At 53.0% G+C, this 24,396-nt stretch overlaps 1 protein-coding gene across 7 annotated transcripts in view; it reads right to left on the reverse strand.

Annotated features, from left to right (window-relative positions):
- Positions 1-24,396, reverse strand: part of SLC1A7 (solute carrier family 1 member 7) — a 51,400-nt gene that overhangs the window by 11,798 nt on the left and 15,206 nt on the right. For 5 of the 7 annotated variants that reach the window (XR_001104605.3, XM_012434869.3, XM_012434870.3 and 2 more), the window contains exons 3-4: positions 11,160-11,375; positions 2,020-2,062 (exon numbers count right to left, since the gene is read on the reverse strand). Coding sequence is in view for 6 of the 7 variants with exons in the window: in XM_012434869.3 (XP_012290292.1) it covers positions 2,020-2,062; positions 11,160-11,375 (259 nt within the window). In the remaining variant the exon portion in view is untranslated. The remainder of the gene's footprint in view (positions 1-2,019; positions 2,063-11,159; positions 11,376-24,396) is intronic. The other 2 variants (XM_012434871.3, XM_012434873.3) reach the window with 1 other exon arrangement.

Genomic DNA, 24,396 nt, shown 5'->3' on the forward strand with positions numbered 1-24,396 from the left:
CCCATCTGGGCCACCTGCCTAGCCCCTCATCCACTCAGGTAACCCTTTATCTACCCATCTGTCCCCTCCCAACCATCCACATCCACCCACCTGGTGGCCCTCTAGCCCTGCTGCCTACCAGGTGGAAACTTGGACCTTCTCATTTAAGAAGCTTAGCCTGCCCCAAGCCTTCTTGATGAGGTGAAGCCCAGGCATGAGGAAATGGCCCTCCTTAGCCCTGTACCTTTCCCTCTCTGCCCCCAGAGCATTCATGGGTCTCAGCTCCTCATCCCTCAGGTACTGGGAGCCCAACAAGGGAGCCTCCTCTCTCCTCAAACCTCACTGCATTGATAAGGCCAGCCACTCAGGAAATATATGAGACCTGAAGTCTCTATGCTTCCTTTTTCTCCTCTGTAAAATGGGATCGTGATAGCATTTACCGCATGGAATGAAATGAAATGATGTATATAAAGTGCTTACAACAGTTCCCGGCACATGGTAAGCCCCATGGAAGCATGACTGTTACCCTCACCATCATCACCATGTTGAACACTGTGCTGGTTGCTGGAGACACACAAATGAACCTGACATGAATCTGCCTTGGGGATGGAGTGACTAATTGGCTGAAAGAGTTAGACAACTTCACAAAGAAGGGGACATTTGACTTGGGTCCTGAAGGATGGGTAAGAGTTTACCAAAAGAAAAAGGGCATTCCAGGTAGTTACAAAGTAGAGCAACATTCTTTCTCTTCTCTCATACCCTCAATGATTCCGCATCACAATAGAAACTCCCTAGCCCAGCAGTCAGTGCCTTTCACAATCTGGCTCATTTCACAGATGTTAGCAGAGACACGGTGATTTGCTGAAGCTTTCACAGCTCCCTGTTCAGAAGCCTCCTCTCTATGCCTCAACCACTTCCTTTGTGTTCCCAGGCTCAACACAGGGCCCAGCCCAGGAAAGAAGTTCAGGAAACCCTTGCTGGATTAAGTCAAAGTCAACCAACCAGCTGACAGTTTAGAAAGGGAACAAGATTTGGAAAATAATTGGAAGGGCAGGCAAACACTGATGCACAAGGACATTCACCACTATTTCTACAAAGGAAAAACCTTGAAAACCACCTAAGGGAACACCGAAAGGGAGAATGAGAAATAAATTGCAGCCCAGCCTTATCACAGGCCATTATAGTGCCACTAAATACTGTACTTTAAGAAATATTTCATAACCGGGACAATGCTCATGAGATAATGGAAGTGAAAGCAAGCAAGATGAAAACTGTATATCCACCATGATTATAGTATTACTTAAAAAATATATAGTGGAAAAAGACTAGAAATATACATCTGCTGCCAGGGGTATGTCCTAGAACTGAGATGATTTTTATTTTCTACTTTATGTTTTTAGTATTTTCCTAATTTTCTATATTGAACATCACTATCATTCTTGTTAGAGGGAAAATGATTACTTTAAAAAGAAAGAGAAAACAAGCTGAGAAGATGGGCCTGGGTCTAACTATTGGCTTTGTCATTTACTAGCGGCAGAACCTTGGGCAAATCATTTAATCCTCGGGTCCTCAGTTTGCTCGTCAGGAAGCGACGCAGGTCCTGCCTCAGTGCTGAGTTACTGTGAGGATGGGCGAGGTGGCGTATGTGTGAGCAGAGCAGGCCCTCAGTGCTGAGTTACTGTGAGGATGGGCGAGGTGGCGTATGTGTGAGCAGAGCAGGCCCTCAGTGCTGAGTTACTGTGAGGATGGGCGAGGTGGTGTACGTGTGAGCAGAGCAGGCCCTCAGTGGAGGCTTCTCTCCACCCCCACACTTTTCATCATGAAAACTGGAACCCAGGAGAGGGATGTGGCCATGGAGGGCTCTAAGGATCTAGGTCCCCCAGCGTGCCCTTCCCTCTGGCATCCCGCCTCCAGGAGACAGCACAGCTGGCTGCACACATGTCACTTTCCAGCCACGCCACTACCCCAGCTGCTTGCCCTCCCTGCCTGCCTGCCTTCCTCCTCCCTCGCCTCCCCTCCACCGCCCAGGGACTCACTCACCTGTTTGAATGTGGCTTCTACTAGGTTGGCTGGGAACATGTTCCTGGGAAAAGAATCAGCAATTGAAAAATTCCAGAGCCCAGGACAGGAGGGCCCTGGTGGTTGTGTCCTTGGGGTCATCTGAATGTTTCCTTTGGCGGTCAGGCCTTCCTCAGGCTAGCTCCCCCTGCAGTCTCAGCCCCTACAACACGGACACCCCGCATCATCAGCACCTGCTCCCCGCAGACTATGCTGCATACTTTCCAGCGCCAGGCATTTGTCTGTACTGTTCCCTCTGCCTGGAATGCCCTGCCTGCCCCTCTGGCTGGTGAACTCCTCAAATCGACCACAGATCAAGCACCTCTTCCTCATCCGGCCCTCCCTGACTGCCCCACGAGACCGACCTTGTGGCCCTTCTGTGTGTGGGTCACAGCCGCTCTGACACACCACAGTGCGGTCGCTGACTCACTTGTCTGCCTCCCCCATATAGTGGCCGCCTTGCAGGTGGGACTTGGTTGTTCATGTCCTATCTGTGGGGCCCAGCACTGGACCTTGCACATAGGTGGGCTCATTATTCTTATTATCATATTTTATTATAAAGCTAAAGGTGAAGGAGTCTTTTTTACCAGATAAAAAAACATACTGTAAAGATGGAACTGTCAAAACTGCGATACTGACACAGCTGTCAACGTAATAGTCCATGTAATGGAAGCTGTAGCCCAGAAACAGAACCTAGTACATCTAAGTATTTCATACTTGATAAAAGTTGTTCCATAAATCAGTGAGGAAACAAAGGATTCATTATAGAATACTGTACAGCTGACCAATTGTTCGGAAAAATAGATGTTAGATCCTTACACCAAAATAAATTCCAGATGGTTTAAAGAAATAAATAATTCTTTGAAAAATGAAACCAGCTGGGGGCGGTGGCTCATGCCTGTAATCCCAGCACTTTGGGAGGCCAAGGCGGGTGGATCACCTGAGGTCAGGAGTTTGAGACCAGCCTGGCTAACATGGCGAAATCCCATGTCTACTAAAAATACAAAAATTAGCCAGGTGTGGTGGTGCTTGCCTGTAGTCCCAGCTACTCAAGAGACTGAGGCAGGAGAATTGCTTCAACCCGGGAGACGGAGGTTGCAGGGAGCCAAGATTGTACCACTGCACTCCAGCCTGGGGATAGAGCCAGACTCTGTCTCAAAAAAAAAGAAAAAGGAACCATAAAAAGCTAGAAGAAATATAGGTTGATATTTTATCATGTCTCAGTATGGGAACTGACTCTCTAAGAACAAAATGAGCCACAAATCAATATATTTTACTGCATGAAAATGAATACATCCCTAATGCAACATAGCATCCTGGACTGGATTCTGGAACAGAGAAAAAGGACATTCGTGGAAAAACTGATGAAATCCAAACGGCATCCATACTTAGTTAATAGTGTTGTACCAATTTAATTTCTCAGCTTTGACAAACATACCATGGTTACGTAAGCTGCTGACATCAGGGGAGGCCGGGTGAAGGGTGTGTGGGATCTCTCTGTACTGTCTACGACTTTTCTGTAAACCTAAAACTGCTAAAATGAAAAGCTGATATGCTTAAGAAGCTCTCTAAGACAGACTGCAATACAAATAAAACCACAAAGCAAGTGACGAGCTGGGGAGGCTGCGTGACCAAGCTCTACCATCCTAAATCTGCTAAGAGTGTTCACAAGTCTTGGCCCAGTTTCTGCGTTCCCTAGCTCCTCTCATCAGAATATCAGCTCCCTGGAGGACGGAAACTCTGTGTTTGTTCACTGCTGTGTCCCCAGCGTTGGGAAGAGTTCCTAACACAAACCAGGCACTCGGTAAATATTTGCTGCGTAAACCAATGGACCACAAAAACCCGACAGGAAAACGGTGGAAAGATACGACCAGGCAATTCATGTTACAAAAGAATAAAAGCCAATGGCCAAAAATGCTTTTAAAAATGTTTAGCTTCATCAACAAATTCAAGTTAGTTCCACCTGTTCAACAAATTCAAGATATTTCCGTTTAAAAATACTGACAAAGCATTTTTGAAACCACAGTGCGCAGTGTGGGAGGTTTGGTGAGACGGGCACCCTCACACAGTCCCGGCAGCCACCTTTCTCTAAAAGCATCTGTGTCTTTGTCTTCGCAGTCCCCTTCTCCCTAGAAGAGGATTGTGAGAAAAGCAAACTCTGAGGTTAGCATCTGCTAGGAGGTGTCCGTTGTGTACCGGCTCTTCCTCCAACCTGCCGCCCTGCACTCACACTGCCTCCACCTGGCTCGCCTCCTCCTCATTCTTGTCCTTGGCAACTCTTCCTCCTTTCAAGACTCAGCTCACACACACGCGGAGAACATTCGAAAGGTCAGAAGAAGCCAAATGGAACTTATACCTAGTATAGACATTTTTTTACAGCTTCCTTTACACTGACAATAATTTTATTGTCCCCCTGGCAGGGACAGCCAGTTGCCCACACAGTCTCCATTCCCCTGTCCTTCCTTAAGAGAAGTCCTATTATGCTGTGGGGACCAAATGGGACCTGCCAACAAGCCCTGATTCCCGGCCTCTCTTACTAATGGGGTGGTCATTGAGAGGTGAGTGGAAGTTGCTGGGTAGTGATTCCTGGAAAACTCTCAAGGAGGCACCCATTCGGCCAGGACTCCGGTCTGTTTCTCCAACTTTCTTCTTTCTGCCTGGAGATAATAGCTAGAGCTTGAGCAGCCTTCATGGACCATGAGACTCAGATGAAAGCCAGGTGCTAAGCATGGCAGAGCACACAGGTGGGCGGGGCAGGGGACCCTGGTGACTGCCAGCTGCCCACCTCCCACTTCTGGTCTGCTCTTCAGGAGCAAATGCAAGCCTTCACCTTGCCAAAGCCTCTGCTGATCGGGCAGCCAAAAACAAGTCCTGCCTCGTGTATGCTCACGCTAATAACCAATGACGTCATCCTGCTCCTGCCTCGTATATGCTCATGCTAATAACCAATGATTTCATCCTGCAGATTTTAATCAAGAAGTATAACTTTGATTATTAAATGGGGAAATGTACATTTTCTCTTGTCTTTGAGCCTTTGTGGGAAGACTTTCCTACTTGTCCCATGAGGTCCGTGCTCCTGGTGGCGGCTACACAAAACACAGGCAGAATGTGCCTGGGGATATTAATAGCCATGCCTATCAAATACCCACACACTCTCCCCTGTGCCTCCCTGCACATCTTCCAGGTAGGACCAGAGCCCACCTCTCAGCTCCCCTCTTCACTTGCTACTTGCAGATTCTTACCGAGATGGTCCCATCCCACCCCTAATAATATGTCCCCAAACCAAGCCCTAAAGGTGGGAATTGATCCTTCCCAAGCACAGCCCGGAAGCTTCTTCCAATCCCTAAGAGGGTAGCTGGGAGCTATAAATAGAGCCAAGTCATTACTTAATCTCTGTGGTGTTTTAATAAGATTGGGAAAAAAAAGAGAAGGGGCCAGCTTTGATTAGTGCTCTGCTTGGGTTTCTGTTTTGCGCGCTGCGCTGTGAGTGGGTGCCAGTGTTCTGGAGCCCCCTGCCCCTCCGGCCTGGAGCCCTGGAAAATGAATTCCTGTCTGGGCGGGTCATCCAGGGACACGGCCTGTTGTGTTCCTCTGGAATCATCTTTGAGGCATGGACATAGATCTTTGCCCTGAGGTGTCCTCATTTGTCCCACTCGCCCTGGTTCTTGGTTCTCTGCCTGGTCTGTTTTCGTTCAGTCATCAGCACCTGCTAGGCACAGGTCAGGAGCCCCCTGCTGCCCTCACTGCCAGTGTCCCCATCTCCTTCGCAGCCTCTCAGAGCACCAGGAGTGGCCGTCAGTGCACCCACTTGTCTGTCTGTCCTGCAAGGGTGGGCAGCCCTGGGCTGGGGTTGGGGGGACTTGCACTTGCTCCCCAGGTCCCAGCACAATGTCTTCACCCAGAGCAGTAGCTGAATACAGGGGGCTGAATGTAACCGAAATGACTGTGCCCCTCCCAGGCCAGGTGCCTCTGCTCACCTTCTGTCCCCTCTACCCTGCTCGAATCCATCCTTCCCAAACCCACCAGCTTCCCACTCCTAAAGCCTAACAGCCAGCCCCTTAACCTGGGCTTCCTGACTTTTAGGCTGGACTCTGCCCAGCCCTCCAACCTCATTTCCCAGAACCTGCCTCCAGAAGCTTCGGCTCACGCCCTGTGGTCTCCTCACTGGCTCATAGGCCTTTGTGTTTCAGAACCACAGAGCTAGATGGGATTTTAAAAATCACTGGGGAAACTGAGGCCTAGAGCGGGGAACTGGCCTGTCCAGGGTCACGCAGTGACTTATTATTGTCAGAGTAGAGATGAGGCCACAGGTCTCCTAGGTTCTGGCTCCCTGTCCCAGGATGCCTGCGTTCTCCCCCTGTAGCCTGGCTCTCTGACCAAGAAACTGTGAGAGCGAGGCCCAACACCCAGCTGTGAGAACAACTTGCCTCAGGGTTGAAAGCGGGTTGGGTAGGGCTGGGGCGGGGGCTCTAAGCAGCAGGATCAATTTTCACCACAGAAAAGTAACCAAGAGCAGGAAACACTCTGGAACATTTGACTGTGACACATGTGTCTGATCCGGAGCCGCACAGCCCTGAGTAGGGCAGTACCGACGACTCCTTCCGCCACGTGGAGAAGCCATTCTGAATCATAAGACCCAAGAAACCATGAATCACAGTTACCAAACCCTACAAATAACGGGTCTTGGAGACGAAGTTCCTCTTTCCTCGGCTTCCAGGAGATCATTCTCCCAGTTCTCCTCCTGCCGCTCTGCTTGCCCCTGCTCTGTTTGCTGTGCAAAGCCCTCAGTGCAGCCATGAGTCAAGGCCCGTCCCAGGCCTCTGCACCTGCTCGCTGGGCACATTCTCACTGGGCCATCCCAGCTGCTCCTGGGGCTTCAGACCCCAACTCCACTGATGTCCCTGAACCCCACGTGTACATTCAGCAAACTGCGCACCCACTCAGTGCCAGGTGTTGTTCTAGGCTCCAGGATACAGCAGGGAACAGGTGTTAAAGAGCCAGGCTTCACAGGGCATATGGCATTCCAGTGGAGGTGGGAGAAAAAGAAAGAAACACATAGATGTGATCATGTTGGGTGATAATAAGGGTGATGAGGAAAAATGATGCAAGGGAAGATGACAGAGAGACAGAAACCTGGGAGGCCCCAGGAGAGGCGACACCCAGGAGAAATGTAAATGGAGTGAGGCGAAGAGGTGCATGCTTTCTGCAGGCAGGGCCACCCAGAGAGGTGGCAATGACACCCAGATGGGAAGGACAGGGTGATGGGTGGGGCTGGAGCCAGGGCAGGGAAGGGGAGAGTCGGGGCAGAGGTCAGAGGCTGACGTATGCCAGCAAGGGCCTGTAAGCCACAGTGCAGGCTATGACTTTGTTGCCATGTGCTGGGTTGTGACCAGGTTTTGAAAACGATGCCTCTGGCTGCAGTGCTGAGAACAGACCACAGGAAGCAGAGAGGAAATGCGGCCAGGCTGGACACTGGGGTGTCTGTGGCGGGAGAGGCAGGGGAGGCAGAAGGGCCGTGGTCTGGCATTTGGTTTTCAAGGTAGAGCTCACAGGATTTGCTGAGGAACTGGCTGCAGGATGTGAGAGAATGAGAGATGTCAGACCAAGATGGGCAGGGCTGAGAAAAGGGAAGGTTTTTGGAGAAATCCAGAGTTGAGCTTGGGCCTGTCACCTCTGAGATGCCTCCAGACACTTTCTGCGAGAATCCGGAACTCAGGCGAGAGGTTTCCAGGCTGGAGGTTAAATCTGGAAGTCCCAGAGTCTAGAAGGTGTTCAAAGCCCTGGTACTGAATGAAGTCTCACCAGCCAAGTAAGCACACCAGAACAGACTTGCCTGGGTCTCTTTCAGGCTCCAGACCCTACAGGTGACAGCCATGCAATAGGAACAGCATGGCAAGCATTTTTATGATCCTTAGTTCATCACACACTCTAAAGGGTAAAAGAGAAGCTGAAGATCCTCCTGGAGGAATGAAGGGAGTGGGAGACTGACTGCATCGATGATCCCAGTGTCTAGACTCCATTTGCCTTGGAACTTCAGGGTGGCCCCTTCCTACCCTGATTCTGGGCTTGGTCACCTGACTTGCTTTGGCTAAGAGAAGAAGACATTAGTGGACTTGCTAAAAGCAGAGGCTTAAGAGACATTTGCATGTTTTGATTTCCTCTCTTGTTCCTCCATCTTCGTTATATAAAAAAAAAATGTGGCCGGGCATGGTGGCTCATGCCTATAATCCCAGCACTCTAGGAGGCTGAGGAGAGTGAATCATGAGGTCAGGAGTTCGAGACCAGCCTAGCCAACATAGTGAAACCCTGTCTCTACTAAAAATACAAAAAAATTAGCTGGGCGTAGTGGTAGGAGCCTATAATCTCAGCTACTCAGAAGGCTGAGGCAGGAGAATTGATTGAACCTGGGAGGTGGAGGTTGCAGTGAGCCAAGATTGCACCACTACACTTCAGCCCAGGTAATAGAGTGAAACTCCATCTCAAAAAAAAAAAAAGAAAAATATGCCTGGGCTAGCTCTCTTCTGAAATCCTGTAACCACCATGAAATCTAGGCTGGCCTGCTGGAGTACAAAGACTGAGAAGAGTGTAACTGAATCATCTCAGCCAAGGCACCCCTAGACCAACCACTTATGTGGGTTCTCTGGAGCCCCTCCTCTCTCTCTCACATCTCTCATCTGCTGTCCCCTGGACTCAGGCAACTCTGTTCCATCTGGCTGGTTGAGCCACCAGCTGCCTGCAAACACATGAGTGAGCTCAGTCCAAATCAGCAGAACTTTCCAGCTGACTGGTAGACTTGTGGCTGTCATTTTAAGCTGCTAAGTGTTGGGCTTGTTTGTTACACAGCAGTAACTAGCTAATACAGGGAATGAGAGTTTCTTTTGAGAGCGGGTGGGAGCCTGTGTGTAGGCATCTATCCCCACGGGGGAGGAAAGGAATGCTTCTCCACAAATTTAAGCCAAGAGAACTATCCAGAGACCTTGGCTTGAGTCTCCCAGGATTTGAGGAATGTAGGGGCTGGTGCCTGACTCATGTCCAAAGGCCCTGGGAAAGGCCAGCCCTTCCAACAGGGATATGTATGCATCCCATGGGCCAGATATGACCCAACAGGGTCACTCAGAGGGGTGAGGTGGCCCCAGCAGAGGAGTCAACCAGAGCCCAGGTCGAGGGAGGACATTGTAAGTAGTCAGATGGAACAGAGATTGCCTGAGTCCAGGGAACAGCAGGTGAGAGACGCGAGAGGAGCGCCGGAGAACCCACAGAAGTGCTCCTGGAGAGACAGGACTAGGGAGCACCTGCTCCAGCTCACCCCACTCCGAGTCTGTGCTGCCCTTCCTGGCTCATTCCCTCACCTCTCACCAGGGAGCAGGTGGAGCAGGAGAGAGAAACAAATTCACCGTGACCCTCTTCCAACTGCAGCTTTCTCAGTCTCAGACCCAAAAGTCTAGGACATAGTTAGTTTAAACTGCATGAGTCTGGAGTTTTAATGTTAGGTCTAGACTTCTTAGATCTGAAATTGACTGGAAAGTGAGAGGCACTAGACAGCATTCCCTGAGCCTTCCAGTGCTCCACTGGGGTAGCCTGTGGAGCCCAGCAGACCATTCCCAGGTGGGGCTTCCCAGGCTCCATCCCAGCCCCTGCTCTCTCACCACCTGTCCTGCCAGAGCCCCTCTGACACCAGGGTTGCACCTAACACATCTCCCTGGTGATTTCCAAACCTCCATCTCCAGCTTAGATTCCCCCATGAGACTCACATCCTCTGGTCAACCATGAGTGGACATCTCCCCTGAGAGGCCTGTGCCTACTCCGGACCATCCACTGCTGGTGACCACCAACCACCTGCATGCGTGGGCCGGAACCTTCACGCTGGGTGATCAGCACACTCCACCTCCGTCTCGCCTACCTTCTGCCAAGGCGCCCTCCTGAACAGCCCTGCCATCTGTCCCCTCTCTCATCCTCAGGGCCACCACTTGGCCCTGTCCCTGGCTCTGCCTTCCCCTCCAACCTCCCCCCAACACTGACCCCTGACCAGAGTGAGCCCTCAGAATTGGATTATGCTGCTCCTCTGTTCAAAACCCATTTCCTGTGGCCTTTTGGCCTGGTTCACGGTGCCCTTTGAGATCCGTCCCCACCTGAATTCTCCAGTGGAGTTTCTGCCCACCTCTCGCCCCTTCTGCTCTCTCATGCAGAAGGGCTATGGCTTCTTCCTGACATGGTTCCCTGCAGCTCAGGACCTTCCCGCCGCTCTGTCGCCCCAGGCCTGCCCTCCCCGCCTTCCCCTCCCTTAGAAGGGCAGTGGCTCCTGCTTCCACCGGCAGCCCCAGCTTCCCCGTTGCAGCCCCGGGCCCCTACGTTGTCCCTGTCTACTAGCGGGTCTTTTTTGCGAGACCCTGACCGCTCTTCCAGGGTCAGGGCTGGCTCCGAGTCCCTGGGTCCAGGGCCTGGCACAGAGCTCACACTGGTGAGGGGTGAATGCAGGAAGGAGAGGAACGGGGGTGGCCTGCAGGGAACCCGAGGAAAGGAAGTGAGAGGTGGCTGTGCCTCTGGGTGTGCAGTGCTTCCCTGGAGAGGGAGCCTGCGTCTGAGAAGCAAGGTCAACAGTACTGCCGTGGCTAGGGCGTGCACTGCAGGGCAAAGGACACTGTCCTTGGAGTCAGACAGGCCTAGGTTGAATTGTATCTCCACTACCTACCTACTGGTGACTCTGGAAAAGTCACAGCACCTTTTTGAGCCCCATTTCCTCATCTGTAAAAAGAGGACCAATAAAGAAAGGGTGGGGGGGCCAATAACCACCGGTCTCCCACCCTACAGGCTGGGCACCAGCAAATGCTCACAGATGCCTGCTCCGCACCCAGCCACAGGCAGAGAGGCACAGACCCTGCAAGCCCACAAGTTGTTTCCAGCCTGGTGGGGTAGACAATGCAGCGTGAGTCCGGCAGGCAGCCCAGAGAAGCTCAACCCACCAGGGTGATCATGGCCTCTGTATCTGCCTCGCTCATCACTAGGAGTTATCAAGAGCAGAACTGAGCATCCCCATCCCCACACCCCATCCTGGCCTCTGGGGGCCCTGGCAGGGCAGGCTTGGGCCTGGCGTTCCCGAGCAGGGTGTTGGTGGCGATCATTACCGGATGAGGTCCAGCAGGGCATCAGCCGAGCTCATGACGGGCTTCCCGCTCTGCTCCGCAGTCTCCTTCTGGGCCGCGCTGCCAGGGTGGATGACGGAGACCATGAAGATGCCCACGACGACGGCCATGAAGGTGGTCCACAGGTAGTATGCCACGGTGAGGATGCCCAGGCGGCTGGAGGTCTTGGGGTCCAGGGAGGCGAGGCCGGACATCAAGCTGGGAGAGTGAGGGGGTCAGGGGCTGTGGTGGGGAGGCCAGGGTCTGGCCAGGCACTCAGAGCTCACTCAGCCCCTCCTGGCCATGCCCAGCTGCCTTACAGTGCTCCAGGGAACCCCGTTCCCCCAATAATCCAGACCTCTTTCAGCCTCTCCTTCTGCTCTGCCCTCTCCCCATGCCCCAGGGCACAGAGGCGGGTGGGGGTGGTTTAGGCGGGTGGGATCTGTACCTTGAGGCCTCTGTGCCTACCGTTTCCCATGCTTGGTGTCCTCTCAGAAGCTTCCTTCACTCCCCTGACCCTTGCCCACTAGGCAGGACCAAGCTTGGGCCACCTCTGGGGTGTACCTGCTTTTCCCCCAGCATGAGGAGCCCATTCCAGGGTTCCCACAGCCCCTGGCTGCTCCATCAGGACCCTGCCTGTCTGTCAGTGAGAGGAGGGATGGGTCTGACTTCCCTGTGAGCTCCTAGCAGATGATACTGCAGGTGGTTCCTGCAGGCTCCCGTATGAGCTCTTGAGGGAGTGAGTGACAGCACTGGGCTGTGGGCTGGTGACCTGGGTCCCAGCTCTGCCAACCGGCTGCGTGACCTCAGGCAAGCAAGTCACTCCCCCATCTTTGGGCCTCAGGATCTCCATCTGTAAAATGAGGCCATCTTGGGTTCACACCTGGGCCCAGACTCTCCATCATGGGAGGCTGTGTTGAGAGGGCTTGTGGGTCTCTCTCCTCTCAGCTTCTCCCCCTCCCTGGCCACCCTGGCCTGGGTTCTCTGCCCACCAGTGCAGGTCAGCCCCGGAGCCCTGGAAGCCCAGAGCGCCCCTTTTGCAGCTGTTGTTGGGGGTGTGGGATGGTGAGGGGTGTGGGGGGAGTGAGAGATTAATTAAGGAAATGCCTGTGCTTTGCTTTGTTGCCAAAAGGATCTTTCCCCAAAGCCCTTTCATTTTTTCAGATAAAGAAGTATTTGTCTGGTTTTAATCATGTAAACAAGAACAGATAATCCCCAGCCACGCTCCTCTTATCATTAGACCAGCAGCATACAGCCCCAGGCTGAGCTCTAACACCAGCCCCCTTCCCCGGTGGAAGCCACCGCCTGTGAGGGCCCTGCCCTGCCTGCTCCCTGGCACAATGGCTTACTCTTCTGGTAAGACACAGTTTGAGCGTCCCCTCCTCCAGGAAGCCTTCTCTGACCACCAGGCTGAGTGAAGCCTCCTTCTCTCATGCCACAGTCCCTGTGCCTCCCGTTGTCCCTGTCCCCACCTCACTGGACTGCAGACTCTTTACTGGAAGCACCTCCAGGGTTGGGCCAGGTTCTGATTCAATGCTGGGTTCACAGTTTGGTAGCAGTCAGCTGAGTGAAGGAGTGAATGAATGAATGAATGAATGAGTGTTTACAATCTCTGTTCATCCTCATCTGCCAGGATGCCATATGTTAGTGATGGGCTTAGGGTGGGTCTTAGACATAAATCCTGAAGGGCTCATAATGGGATTGTGCAGCCAGAGGAAATGGGGGCTGCCCTGCAATCATTATCCAAGACAGAGATGATTCCAGGCAGGGCCGTCACATCGGCCCAGGGCCAAACAGTCCTCCCACAGCCACAGAACCCCCCACAGTGGGGTCCAGCCGCCTCAGGCCACAGGAAGGCCATACCCCCCAAGAACAGGCCCTGCCTGAGGTCACACAGGACAGCAGTGCCCGGCTGGACCAGAACTTAGGGCCTGACTCCAGGCCTGTCCTCCTTCATTCATGTGTGTTCAAACCTTTCGCAAATGCTCACTCCGTGCCATGCCCTGTGCCTAGAGGAAGAAAGCAGAACCTGTCCCTGATATCAAGGAGCTCCTAGTCTGCCAGGGGGTGGGGAGGGAGACGGAAAGGGTGCTGGGCCACAAGCGTACTCAAGTGGCCCCTGGACTAGGTGGGAGCATCAGGACCCCAAGGGAAGGGGGGACAAGGAAATGCTGTCTTTATTCAGAGAAGGGGGAGTCACTTGTAGCTAGGAAAGTCAGGAAGGGCTCCCTGGCGGAGGTGGCATTTGAGCTGGCTCTTGGAAATGAGAGAGGATTTGGAGATGGGGCAGACATGTCCAGCAGCGTGACAGCAGAAGGCAGAAGGGAGGCTGGAAAGTGTGAGTACACCGTGTGTTCAATATGGTCAGGGTTCAGGTAATGTCTGTGAATTGGTGATAGATTGGTGATAGAAGGGATAGAGAAGATAGACTGAGTTCAGGAGTAGGGTGGCCTTCAGTGCCAGGTCAGGGGGACTGGGGAGCCACCGGGCCTAGGGGCGCTTTAGCACAACTCAGGCAGCAGAATTTGCTGGATATCTAGAATGGAAAACTAACTATTCCTTAGATTTGAGAAGATAAAAGTAAATACAGTGTCCTGGGTGGGTCACTGAAGTGGTATTTGTAAGATAAAAAACCCGGGGCCAACCTAAGAAATCACCAATGTAGTTTAGATAGAAAGGGATGGCAGAGCAGGCATCAGGAGTGATCGCGTTCCTGGAAAGATGTTCCTAATTCAATGCTAATGGAAAAGCAAGTTGCCAGATGGTTTGCATCCCTGCAGTGAGCCCTGGCCTCTCCTGGGATGGAGGCCCACTCTGGATCTATGGTCGAGGCACACTGAAGTGTCTGAGGGACTGCGTGGAGTGGGGTGCGCATGAAGACCGGATTTCAGAAAAGGATAAAGCCCCCTAAGAAGGCTCCCCTGGGGAAGAAGAGGCCTAACATCAGGGTGGCGCCAAAGCAGGGGCAGACTGAGATGTGGGAGGGAGTGTAGATTCTAGAAAGAGCGAGAAGGACCCTGACCCCACTCCGGGGCCCCCGTCGGCTCTGTACAGGAGAGCACCCATGGACAAACAGGAGAGAATCCTGGGACCCAGGTTGTCCTGTGCTGGAGCCTCCTCCCTCCCTCCCCGCAGATGGCGGAAGGGAGACTCGAGCAAGGGAACTGCTGGTGACAGCTGGCAGTGCAGGCCAGCCTCCCTGGAGTGTCAGGGCCACCGCAGGGGAAGGCGGAGGCCGAGAAGAATGGGAGCTGGTTATGCAGAGGGCATGGCTTCCACACGGAGCTCACAGGCACAGAAAGGAGGTGTAAGGCCTTGCCCTTTGGCTTTCTGAGGGGTTCCTCCCTGCTGGGGCTCCTGGAGGTCCCACGCTTCAGGGCCAAGCTGTTAAAGTGACTTTTATGAGAACTTACAGCTGGGGCCCAGTGGTGGTCGGGAGACCAAGTCACACAGATAGGCACAAAAAGCAAGCAAACTCTATATATAGGAAGTTTAACAGTTATCTTTGGGTGTTATGGGTAATTTTTTTTGAGACGGAGTTTTACTCTTGTTGCCCAGGCTGGAGTGCAATGGTGTGATCAGCTCACCGCAACCTGAACCTCCCAGGTTCAAGCAATTCTCCTGCTTCAGCCTCCCGAGTAGCTGGGATTACAGGCATGTGCCACCACACCCGGCTAATTTTGTATTTTTAGTAAAAACAGGGTTTCTCCATGTTGGTCAGGCTAGTCTCGAACTCCCGACCTCAGGTGATCTGCCTGCCTAGGCCTCCCAAAGTGCTGGGATTACAAGCATGAGCCACTGTGCCCGGCTCTGTTTTGTTTATAACAGTCCTTCACATTGTCTGTTCTTTCTAGATTGAGCCTGTCTTCCTGTGTGTTGGAGAACACAGCTCCTGGAGGACCTGGTAGCCTCAGAAGCCATCATCTCTCTGGGATTTTACTGTTCCCCAGACACCTGAACACCCAGCTCACTGGATCTTTAAACAACCTTCTGAGTGCAGCACTGTGGACTTCCACTGCAAGCCACATTTACAATTTAGAATTTTCTAGTAGTCACATTAAAAAATTAAAAACAAACAGGTAAAATTAGTTTTTTGGTGAAATTAAGTTTAGTACTTTATTTAACCCAGTTTATCCCAAATATTATCATTTCGATGTGTATCAGTATAAAAATTTTTAGGCCATGTGCAGTGGCTTTTTTTTTTTTTTTGCCTTTGCAAAGCTTTTATTTCATGCCTGCAGCGTGGAATCCACCTGCTCATGGCGTCTTAACCGCAAAGGAGAAAGCAGTGCACAAGAAGGAATGAAGAGAGGGCAGAAGCAATGACCTTCCAAAGCTGCCTTCCCCGCAGCCTGCCAAGGCCATGGCAGAGACGGAAACAGACATGCGTGAGCAAACAGTCTCATGGCTGGAGTCTAAATGGTCATAGTGGCATGTGTATTTAACAAATACACACCTGAATCCCAGCACTTTGGGAGGCCAAGGTGGGCGGATCACCTGAGGTCAGGAGTTCGACATTAGTCTGTACAACATGGTGAAACCCCATCTCTACTAAAAATACTAAAAACTAGCAGGGTGTGGTGGCACATGCCTGTAATTCCAGCTACTTGGGAGGCTGAGGCAGGAGAATCGATTGAACCTGGGAGGCAGAGGTTGCAGTGAGCCAAGACCGCACCACTGCACTCCAGCCTGGGTGACAAGACTGAAACTCTGTCTCAAAAAAAAAAAAAGTATGCTGCTTCAGGTTTTAAATTTTAACTTAAATTAATTAAATAAAATTAAAAGTTGAGCTCCTCAGCTGCACTGCCCACATCTCGAGTCTCAGTCACCCTCCTCTGGCTCGTGGCTGTTGTATTGGACAGCTCAATACCACAGATCTGAGTTATAGGCAGGGAAAATGGAGCACGGGGCAGTGGAGGCAACTGGCCAGGCCCCCCAGCTGGTGAATCATAGCATCAAGATTGGAACAGGGATTTCCGATTCAGAACCTTGTGGGTTCCCTGCTCCCACAGTGCCTCTCTGGGGTACAGACCTGGTTTAACTCCGGTGGGGGAAAGGATCTGGTTTGGGCTGTGAGTTTATTTTTTATTACTTGTTTGAGACAGGGTTTCACTCTGTTGCCCAGGCTGGGGCTCAGGGGCACGATCACTGCTCACTGCAGGCTTGACCTCCTAGGCTCAAATGATTCTCCCACCTAAGCCTCCCAAGTAGCTGAGACTACAGGCACTCAACACCATGCCTGGCTAATTGTTTAAAAATTTTTTAGTAGAGATGGGATCTCTTGATGTTGCCCAATTGAGCCATCCTTCCCAGCTGGCTATGATTTTAAGGTGATCCAGTCCATGTAAAGCCTTTTCAGTTCAATCTTGGAGTTCACAGCCTGCCCGTGGTAACGGGCCTCAGATTTGTGGTGGTGAGTTTCCCATCATTGGCGGCATCCAAGTGGATCCTGGATGGCCACCTGTCGAGATGCTAGATGGAGGCTTCCAGATAGAGTGGGAGGTTCCATGAGGATGACTTCAAACATTCCTTCTGGCTCTGTGATTTATGGTGAGGGGAGAATAGGCAACCACCTCTCTCCCACTCCAAGCTTGGCTGGGTGATCCCAGGAGCACCTGTGGTGTTTGAGGGCCCCAGGGAAGAGCCTCTGTGAGTCTGGAGGCCTGGAGCTCCCTCCCAAGCCATCTGGCCACCACTCAGAGCCCAGGGATTGCGGATCAAGAGATTGCGGTGATTAGAGACATTAACCAGCAGAGGCAGTGGGGAGGCCCAGCCTGTCTCAATCTAGTAATTGTTCCACTTGCAGGGGTGGGGGAAGGGAGGTAGTGGCTGCCAGGCTCCCCATAGAGGGAGGAAAAGACTGCTGACTGACCTTCTCCTGGTTCTCGCACTAACCCCTGAGGTGGGACTCCTGACCCCATCTCGCACTGGGAGGCACTGGGCAGCTCTGCCATTTGCCAAGTGCTGGTTACAAAGGTGAGAGATTAGAAGCCACTCCCTGCCCCATGAAGGGAAAGTCGAAGTTCAGAGAGAGCCGAGAGAGCCTGCAGGCTGCCCAGCTGTGGGGCGCCCCTCTCCCAGCTTTAAGTCCTCCATTGACTCCATATTGTCCTCCGCAACCATCCCACCTCCTTCCCTGCCCTGGGTCCACTGTGGCCGGGCCGCCCTCCTCCTTGCCCAGTCCACGCTGCTCCTGGAAGTACCTTTGCACTGGACGTTCCTCCTGCCTGGTACTCTCCATCCACCATCCCTTCCCCTACCCCAGCCCAATGTCCCCAACCCTGGGTCAGCTTAGACCTCACTGCCTCTGGGAAGCCTTCCCTGACTGCAGCCATCTCTCCCACTTCCCTAGGGCACCCTGTGCTTTCTCCAGTTTGTTATGGGGCACCCTGCCAGTGGGCTCAACCCAAATCCCCAGGGCCTGACCCAGTGCCTGGCACAGACGGGCTGGCAGGGAGTGCCGGGAGCCCAGTCCCCGCCTGCTTCTCCTTTCCTGTCCTCTGGACACTGCTCAGCTCTGAAGTCTCCACTCAGCCACCACCTCCCTCTGAAGGCCTCCCTGAGTCCCTAGGTGAGGCAAGGAAGCTCCCGTAGGCATCCCTCACTAGCTGGGAGCCCTTGGGCACATGACTGAGCCTTGGTGTGCCTCAGTTTCCACTGAAGATGAGTGGGGATGATGCCGATTTGTTGTGAGGCCGAATCTTGGTTTGGAGTGGCACCTGGCATGTGACAAGCACGTACTGCGTTTCAATTGTTAGTATTTCCTCTGTCATCACCGTCTGTCTGTGACCACCACCTGCCCCAGCAGACAGGAACTCCTCCAACGCAGAGCTAAGTCCAGTTTAGTTCTAGATCCTCAGAACCCAAGGCCTGGTGTCGGCCTGGGTGCAGGGTTGCTGATGTGTGTGATGCTGAACCAGGGTGACATTCTAGATCAGACTTGAAAAGGACAGCTTGCGTGCCCCGGTGACTGAGCAGCCATTGAAAGTTTCCTGAGAACAGATCACCAGTACCAGCCTTGGTCCCCCTGCTGGGCTTAGGGGAATGCCCGTGGCACTGTGTGTGACATCGAGACAGTTGGCACCAGAAATCTGGGAACAGATGAGGGTTTGGTCAGGCAACAAGGAGCTGAATGACTGTCCCAGGCAGTAGAGAGGCTGTCTAGAGGTGGGATTCAGAGCTGTGCTTTCGGCCCTCTCCTTTCTGGTTATTTTAATCAATGGCTTGGCCAAGGCGCCCGACAGCATGTGGAGCAGATTTGTAGACGACAGGAAGCTGGGGAGGAACAGTTAATGTGTTGGATAAGAGAGTTGGGAATCCAGGCAGACCCCAGCAGGCTGGGACCACGGGCCAATTCTGACACAATGAGACTGAACACAGACACGTGTTGGGCTGTACTTGGCTTGCACGGTTCGGAGTACACAAACACCGGGGTGGGAGGGGGAGGCTGAGCCGTAGCTGCACACGTGGGGAGGGGACTTTGGGTTTTGTTTGCTGCCAGCTGGTTAGTCACCTGGGACGCAGGGCTGCCAAATGGCTGGTGGGCCCCCCGCCTGTGGCTCCAGAAGCCCTGAAGACTGCCCTGACTCCAGAAGACTGCCCTGACTCATTGGGAAATGGGGGGTGTCCTGTGGAGAGCAGCTGGGGTAGGTAGCAGGTGACAGAGGCACGTGCCTGGCTGGGGGGAGCAGCAGGGGGGCTGAGGGGCAGGTGCTGTGTGGTCCGGAGCAGAGCAGACCTGGGAATGCTGGGGATGATGAGAAAAGCCCTGGGGCTTTTGGCTCAGCACCAGGAATCACTTTCTGGCAGAGCTATCCTGCCCCGGCAGGAACCACCTTGAGAAGCGGTGACCTCCCAGTCACTGGAGGTGTGCAAGCAACTTACTAAAGTCACACGGTAAGTGGGTTCAAGCTCTGGTCTGCTAGCATGACAGCATCCAGTCACAACCTCCTGGCACTGGGAGGACCTGAGGGACAGTGAGGAGCCCCAAGCTCTGCAGCCAAGTCCTTGGGTCTGGCCTCAGCTGACCCAGCCACAGAGGCTCTCCCAAGCTGGCCCTGGGATACAGCTGCAGGAAGTCCACCAGACAGGCTGTAGGAAGGAGGCTTTGGGGGTCTGCAGGCGAGAGGGGTCACTTCAGCCCATCTGAGCATCATGGCTTACCCTTCCTTTCCCCTGAGCAGAAGGCAGGCTCAGCAGCCGGCAGCTGTGCCTGTTAGTGCCAGCTCCGAGTCATGCTTCCCAGATGGCTCTGCCAGAGCCCCACACTCAAGCCGACTCCTCTTGAGGCCTGAGGCATCATGCCCAGACTCCCACTCAGCTAAAGTCTGGGCCATCTGGTCTCACCACTCCTCCCAAGGGCAGAAATTTCTCCACCACTTCTGCTTGCATACCTCAGAGGACAGAAAACTCACTACCTTCTGAGTCAGCCCCCACTATGAGCTGGTGATGCTTACTAGAAAGTCCTTCGTGGTGTCACAATGAACTCCACCTCTGGGGAAAAGCACTGGGCCACACTGGGCCCAGCCTGCACTCTGGAGCCACAAGGACCAAACCTCTTCGCCTTCACCTTTATTTCCGTGGGGGAAGGTGGGAGAGAGTGCAGGGCTCAGAGTGTGCGCGGTGGGTGCTGCTACCCTGGCACGCCCTGCTGCCCTCTGAAAGTCCCTCTTTCCCAGGCCTGGGTGCCAAGAGGGCGCTCCACTGGGACCTATGCGAATGACAAGCCTGAACTCGATCAAAAGCAAAAGCTGGAGGAGCCACAGCTGCAGCCCTCAGAGCTCACTTCTGACTCCCCGCCATTCTCGGCCATTCTCAGTCATTCTCGTCCATTCTCAGCCATTCTCATCTATTCTCCATTCTCATCTATTCTCAGCCATTCTCGGTCATTCTTGACTATTTTCAGTCATTCTTTTTTTTTTTTTTTTTGAGATGGAGTTTCGCTCGTTACCCAGGCTGGAGTGTAATGGCGCGATCTCAGCTCACCGCAACCTTCGCCTCCTGGGTTCAGGCAATTCTCCTGCCTCAGCCTCCTGAGTAGCTGGGATTACAGGCACGCGCCACCATGCCCAGCTAATTTTTTGTATTTTTAGTAGAGATGGAGTTTCACCATGTTGACCAGGATGGTCTCAATCTCTTGACCTTGTGATCCACCTGCCTCGGCCTCCCAAAGTGCTGGGATTACAGGCATGAGCCACCACATCCGGCCCACCATTCTTGATCATTCTTGATCATTCTCGGTCATTCATGACCATTGGTCGTTCTCGGTCATTCTGAGCCTTTCTCAACCATTCTTGGCCATTCTCGGCCATTCTCGTCCAGTCGCAACCATTTTCGGTCATTCTCAGTCATTCTCGGCCATTCTCGGTCATTCTCGGCCATTCTCGGCTATTTTCTACCGTTCCCCACCAGGAAGGCTGCATTCCCTAATATAGTCAGGCCAGGGCCAGTTCCCAACTCCACTGAGGTGAACCCCCTCCCCCTTCCTTGCCCACGTGGCAAAGACCGTGAGGAGTCAGGGGCCGAGGTCTCCTGCTGACCACCACTCCCTCGCTCCACTTCGGCCTGTAGTCCCTGCCAGCAGTAATACTTCCTCGGCACACCTGTCAGGTGGGTTGTGACTGCCTCCCGGTCTCGGTTAGAAACCCCGCTCCCCGGGGAAGGAGAGATCTGTGTGCACGGGAACTCAGGTCTCCTGTCTCCCCTCCCTGCATCTGCGGGCCCCTGGCGTCTGCCCCGCACAGAGCGCAGGCTGGGCCGTCCTGAGGGCGGCAGCACTTTTCAAAACCTCGCCCACCAGGCTGTGAGATACGTGCTCACCCTGCCTGGTGTTGCACACTGGCTCTGGGCGCCGTGGGCTCAGGAGTGAATGAGGTGGGTCTGTGCTCTTCACGGAGCAACACCAACCCCAGGGGTAGGGGTGGCTGCGACTGAGCGGCCAGAGCAGGGCCAGCCCCCCGGGCATCGGGCTGGGCCTCCCAGAGGAGGGCACAGCTGGACGGAGCCTCTAAGGCTGAGTGGGAATTCTCCAACTGGAAGGGAGCAAGAGCATGGAAGTCTGTGGTGCAGGATAAAGCCTGGGAGTTTTTCGGAGTCACCAGGCTGGAGGTCTGACCCCACCCGCAGCCCACAGCGGGCCACGTCTCCCCTCGAGATGAGTAAGGCAAGTCATCTGACTGGGCAGGAGGGCCAAAGGCAGGTCCCAGGCTCCCACCAGAAGGTTCTGTGGAGCTCGGTGAGCTGTGGCTGCCCCGTGACTCCGAGGGCAGCGTCCGACCGAAGCGCAGGCTGTGCCGGTTTGGCTCTCTGGCCACCCGCTCCTCCGCCTCCTCTCACGGCCTGTCCCGGGGAGCCCGGGCAGCTGCCCCCTGCGCTCTGGCTCCCAAACCAGACTTTGACGGCTGCTTGGCCTAGGCCCATTTCCAATAAGTTAGAATGTGGGTGTCTGGGAATTTTCTGCCAAACTAGAGTTCCTCAGGAAGGGGGAGAAAGGAGTGTTGAGTTTCCTTGGCCAAACATGATTTCCCGAGCCTAAGAAAAATCAGTTTAAAGTTCTTACAAAAAATAGAAAGAAAAACAATGCATACATAATACAACACACACACAATACAACACACACACACACAATACAGCTTCACAGACAAACCCACACCCACACTTGGATGTCTCTGCTGTGATGTGGAGCTCACAGAACGCTCTACCATGCGCAGCCCTAGTGAATCACAAACACATGGATTCAGTTTGCCTTGAACGACGCCTGGTTTAAGAAACTGAAGAATGAGGGGAGAGAAGCATTTGGCAAAAAGCAAGTGGAGAATTGGAGGCTCTAGCTGGATCCAGATGCTGGTCTGACCTACCCCTGGTTCCTTGTGTCAAGTTTGTCTGGGGATGTGTGAAAACAAGGCTCAGTTGACCTCCCAAGGTTAGGTGCAAACTCTAGCCTCAGTGGAGTGGGGTCATACTGTGCCAAACATAGACACACACACACACAGTAGGTGCAAACTCTAGCCTCAGTAGAGTGGGGTCATACTGGGCCGCCACCTCCCCACCCCCTACCACACACACACACACCACCTGCCAGGACGTGCTTTGTAAATTAGCAGACAGCATTGTGCCTATTTTATGGCTGAGGCTGAGGTGAACTCGAGATGAGGCCAGAGTCCTGGGACAGAGCAGCTCCCCCAAGAGTCTAGCAACCTCCCAAGTGCCTCGTGACAGGAAAAGGGCTTTGCAAACTCTGGGCCTCCCGAGTGGGACAGGAAAACAGGATCATCAAGGTGAGGGTGCAGCGTGGAAATTCTCATGACATCATGTGGTGGGAAAAACAAAGCAAGCAGGCTACAGATTTATTTCTGTGGAAGAGACTTTTTGGGTTACCCTATAAATTAAAAGCAAAAAGGACTGGGGTAGTAACAAATGGCCTGCTGGAGGAGAATGGGAAAGGAAGGCTCCCAGGCCCTGAAGGCTTGACTTTTCTAAATAAAGGTGTAATTGACACGGTGTTAGTGAACGGTGGCAGCTCACGGAAGAGAGCTGAGAAGGGCAAACCAGTGAGAGAGGGGCCCTGACGCAGGTCCTGTCCAGACGATGTGTTCCTATGCTAATGTAATGTGAGGCAGAATTTTCTAAATTTTGTCCAAGGCTTCTCTGTTCACGGGTGGACAGAGCAAGTCCCCTTGTAGGAAATTATATTTGTAAAAGAATCTTTTGAGCAGCAAAAGTCGGGTGAGAAGGCAGCATTGTCAGGGAAAGGGAGGCACTGTTGTGGCTTGAGATCTGCAGAATTATGGAAAACAGTGCCAGTTTACATCAGAGGATCAGGGCCTTCTGAGAGGAAAGAGACTAAGACCTGGACCCTGGCTCACTGTGATTTGAAGTTAGCACCAGGGTACGCTAGAGTCCCCCAGTCGACATTGCCTGGCATTCAAGGCCCCCAAAATGAACCCAGCAGGAGGGAAAAGGGAATTGGGGCTCAACTCCCAGGGAGCTGATCTCAGGACCTGACAGACACTGCTTTAGGAACAATTATCAAGCACTCTGGAGTGACTAGGGGTCTGGAGGCATCCCTGTGGCCTGAGCAGGGTTGTACACCTGCAAGGGGCAGTGTGCAGACTTCCACCAGACCACGTGGGACCTGCGTTCCACAGGGCCACCATGTGGAGGGAACAGAGCAGCAGGGCTAGTGGCAGGACCCCAGGTTCCAGTCCTGTTTACACCAGAAACTTCCACTGAATGAAATAAGCTGACAGTGGCCATGGGTGGAGGCCTCCAGAGGGAGACACTGGGCTTCCTGCTTGTACAGGGGAGCAGGGCCATATTCAGTGTATTCAGTTTCAAGTCAATAAAGCAAAAACCAAGTATAATTAATTTTGCCCTTGAAAATGTCTTAAGTTGCTCATAGCGTCCAGGAGGTATAGTTTTGCATAAGTTCATTCAAGACAGTTTCCCTTCCAGCCTTGGAGTGGGCTGCTGTTTCTTTAAGCAAACACCAGCTGAGACCGTCAGCCTACACTTAGAGGCTGTGATCTAAAACACCAACCCCTCTGCAGGCCCTGGAAACTCCCTGGCTTCAGGGAGGTGCTCACTGTTCGGGAGGTACCTGGGTACTGAGGCCAGTGAGGCAATTCAGGCCCTCCTCTCTCTGCCCTCACCTGGGGCAGAGCCCTTGGAAGGGGGAGTCTCCTAATTTAAATGATTTTCTCCCTTTTTCAATTAGCACATGTAATTGAATTCACTTAAGTTAAATGTACATATGATGGGACTCCACTATAAGGCGGCAGGTGCCAGGGGGAGGCTAAAATAAACTGAAAATGGCAAACCTGGAGTTACACTGGTTATACAATTAAATAACTAACTGGACCCCCCAGCAAGCAGATTTAACCAGTGGGTTCCCTGCATAGTGAGCCCACAGAGATGCTCTGGCCAGAGCCTGCCGATGACTGTCCTTCCTGGCAAGTGTCCTGATCTCTGGGAATGAATACGTTGGTATGTGGCATATGTGGTCACTCCTTGCTCGCACCGGAGGACAGGCCCAACCAGCTCTGGGGCCCAGACAGTTGGGCTTCTGATCCCATCAGTCAAAGACCACACCCTGCACCTGGCGAATTCACCAGTAAGAATAAGAACAAACCTTATAGAGAAGAAATAATGGTGGCAGAATTAGCAATGTGAAGTGGCAGGATGATTGTCCAAAACGTTTGTAATTTGCTTATCTAATTTTTTTTTTCTGAGACAAGGTCTT

Source organism: Aotus nancymaae, unplaced genomic scaffold, assembly GCF_030222135.1.
Source record: "Aotus nancymaae isolate 86718 unplaced genomic scaffold, 86718_ANA_hifiasm-v0.15.2.pri h1tg000007l, whole genome shotgun sequence".
In the NCBI taxonomy this organism is placed as follows: Eukaryota; Metazoa; Chordata; class Mammalia; order Primates; family Aotidae; genus Aotus; species Aotus nancymaae.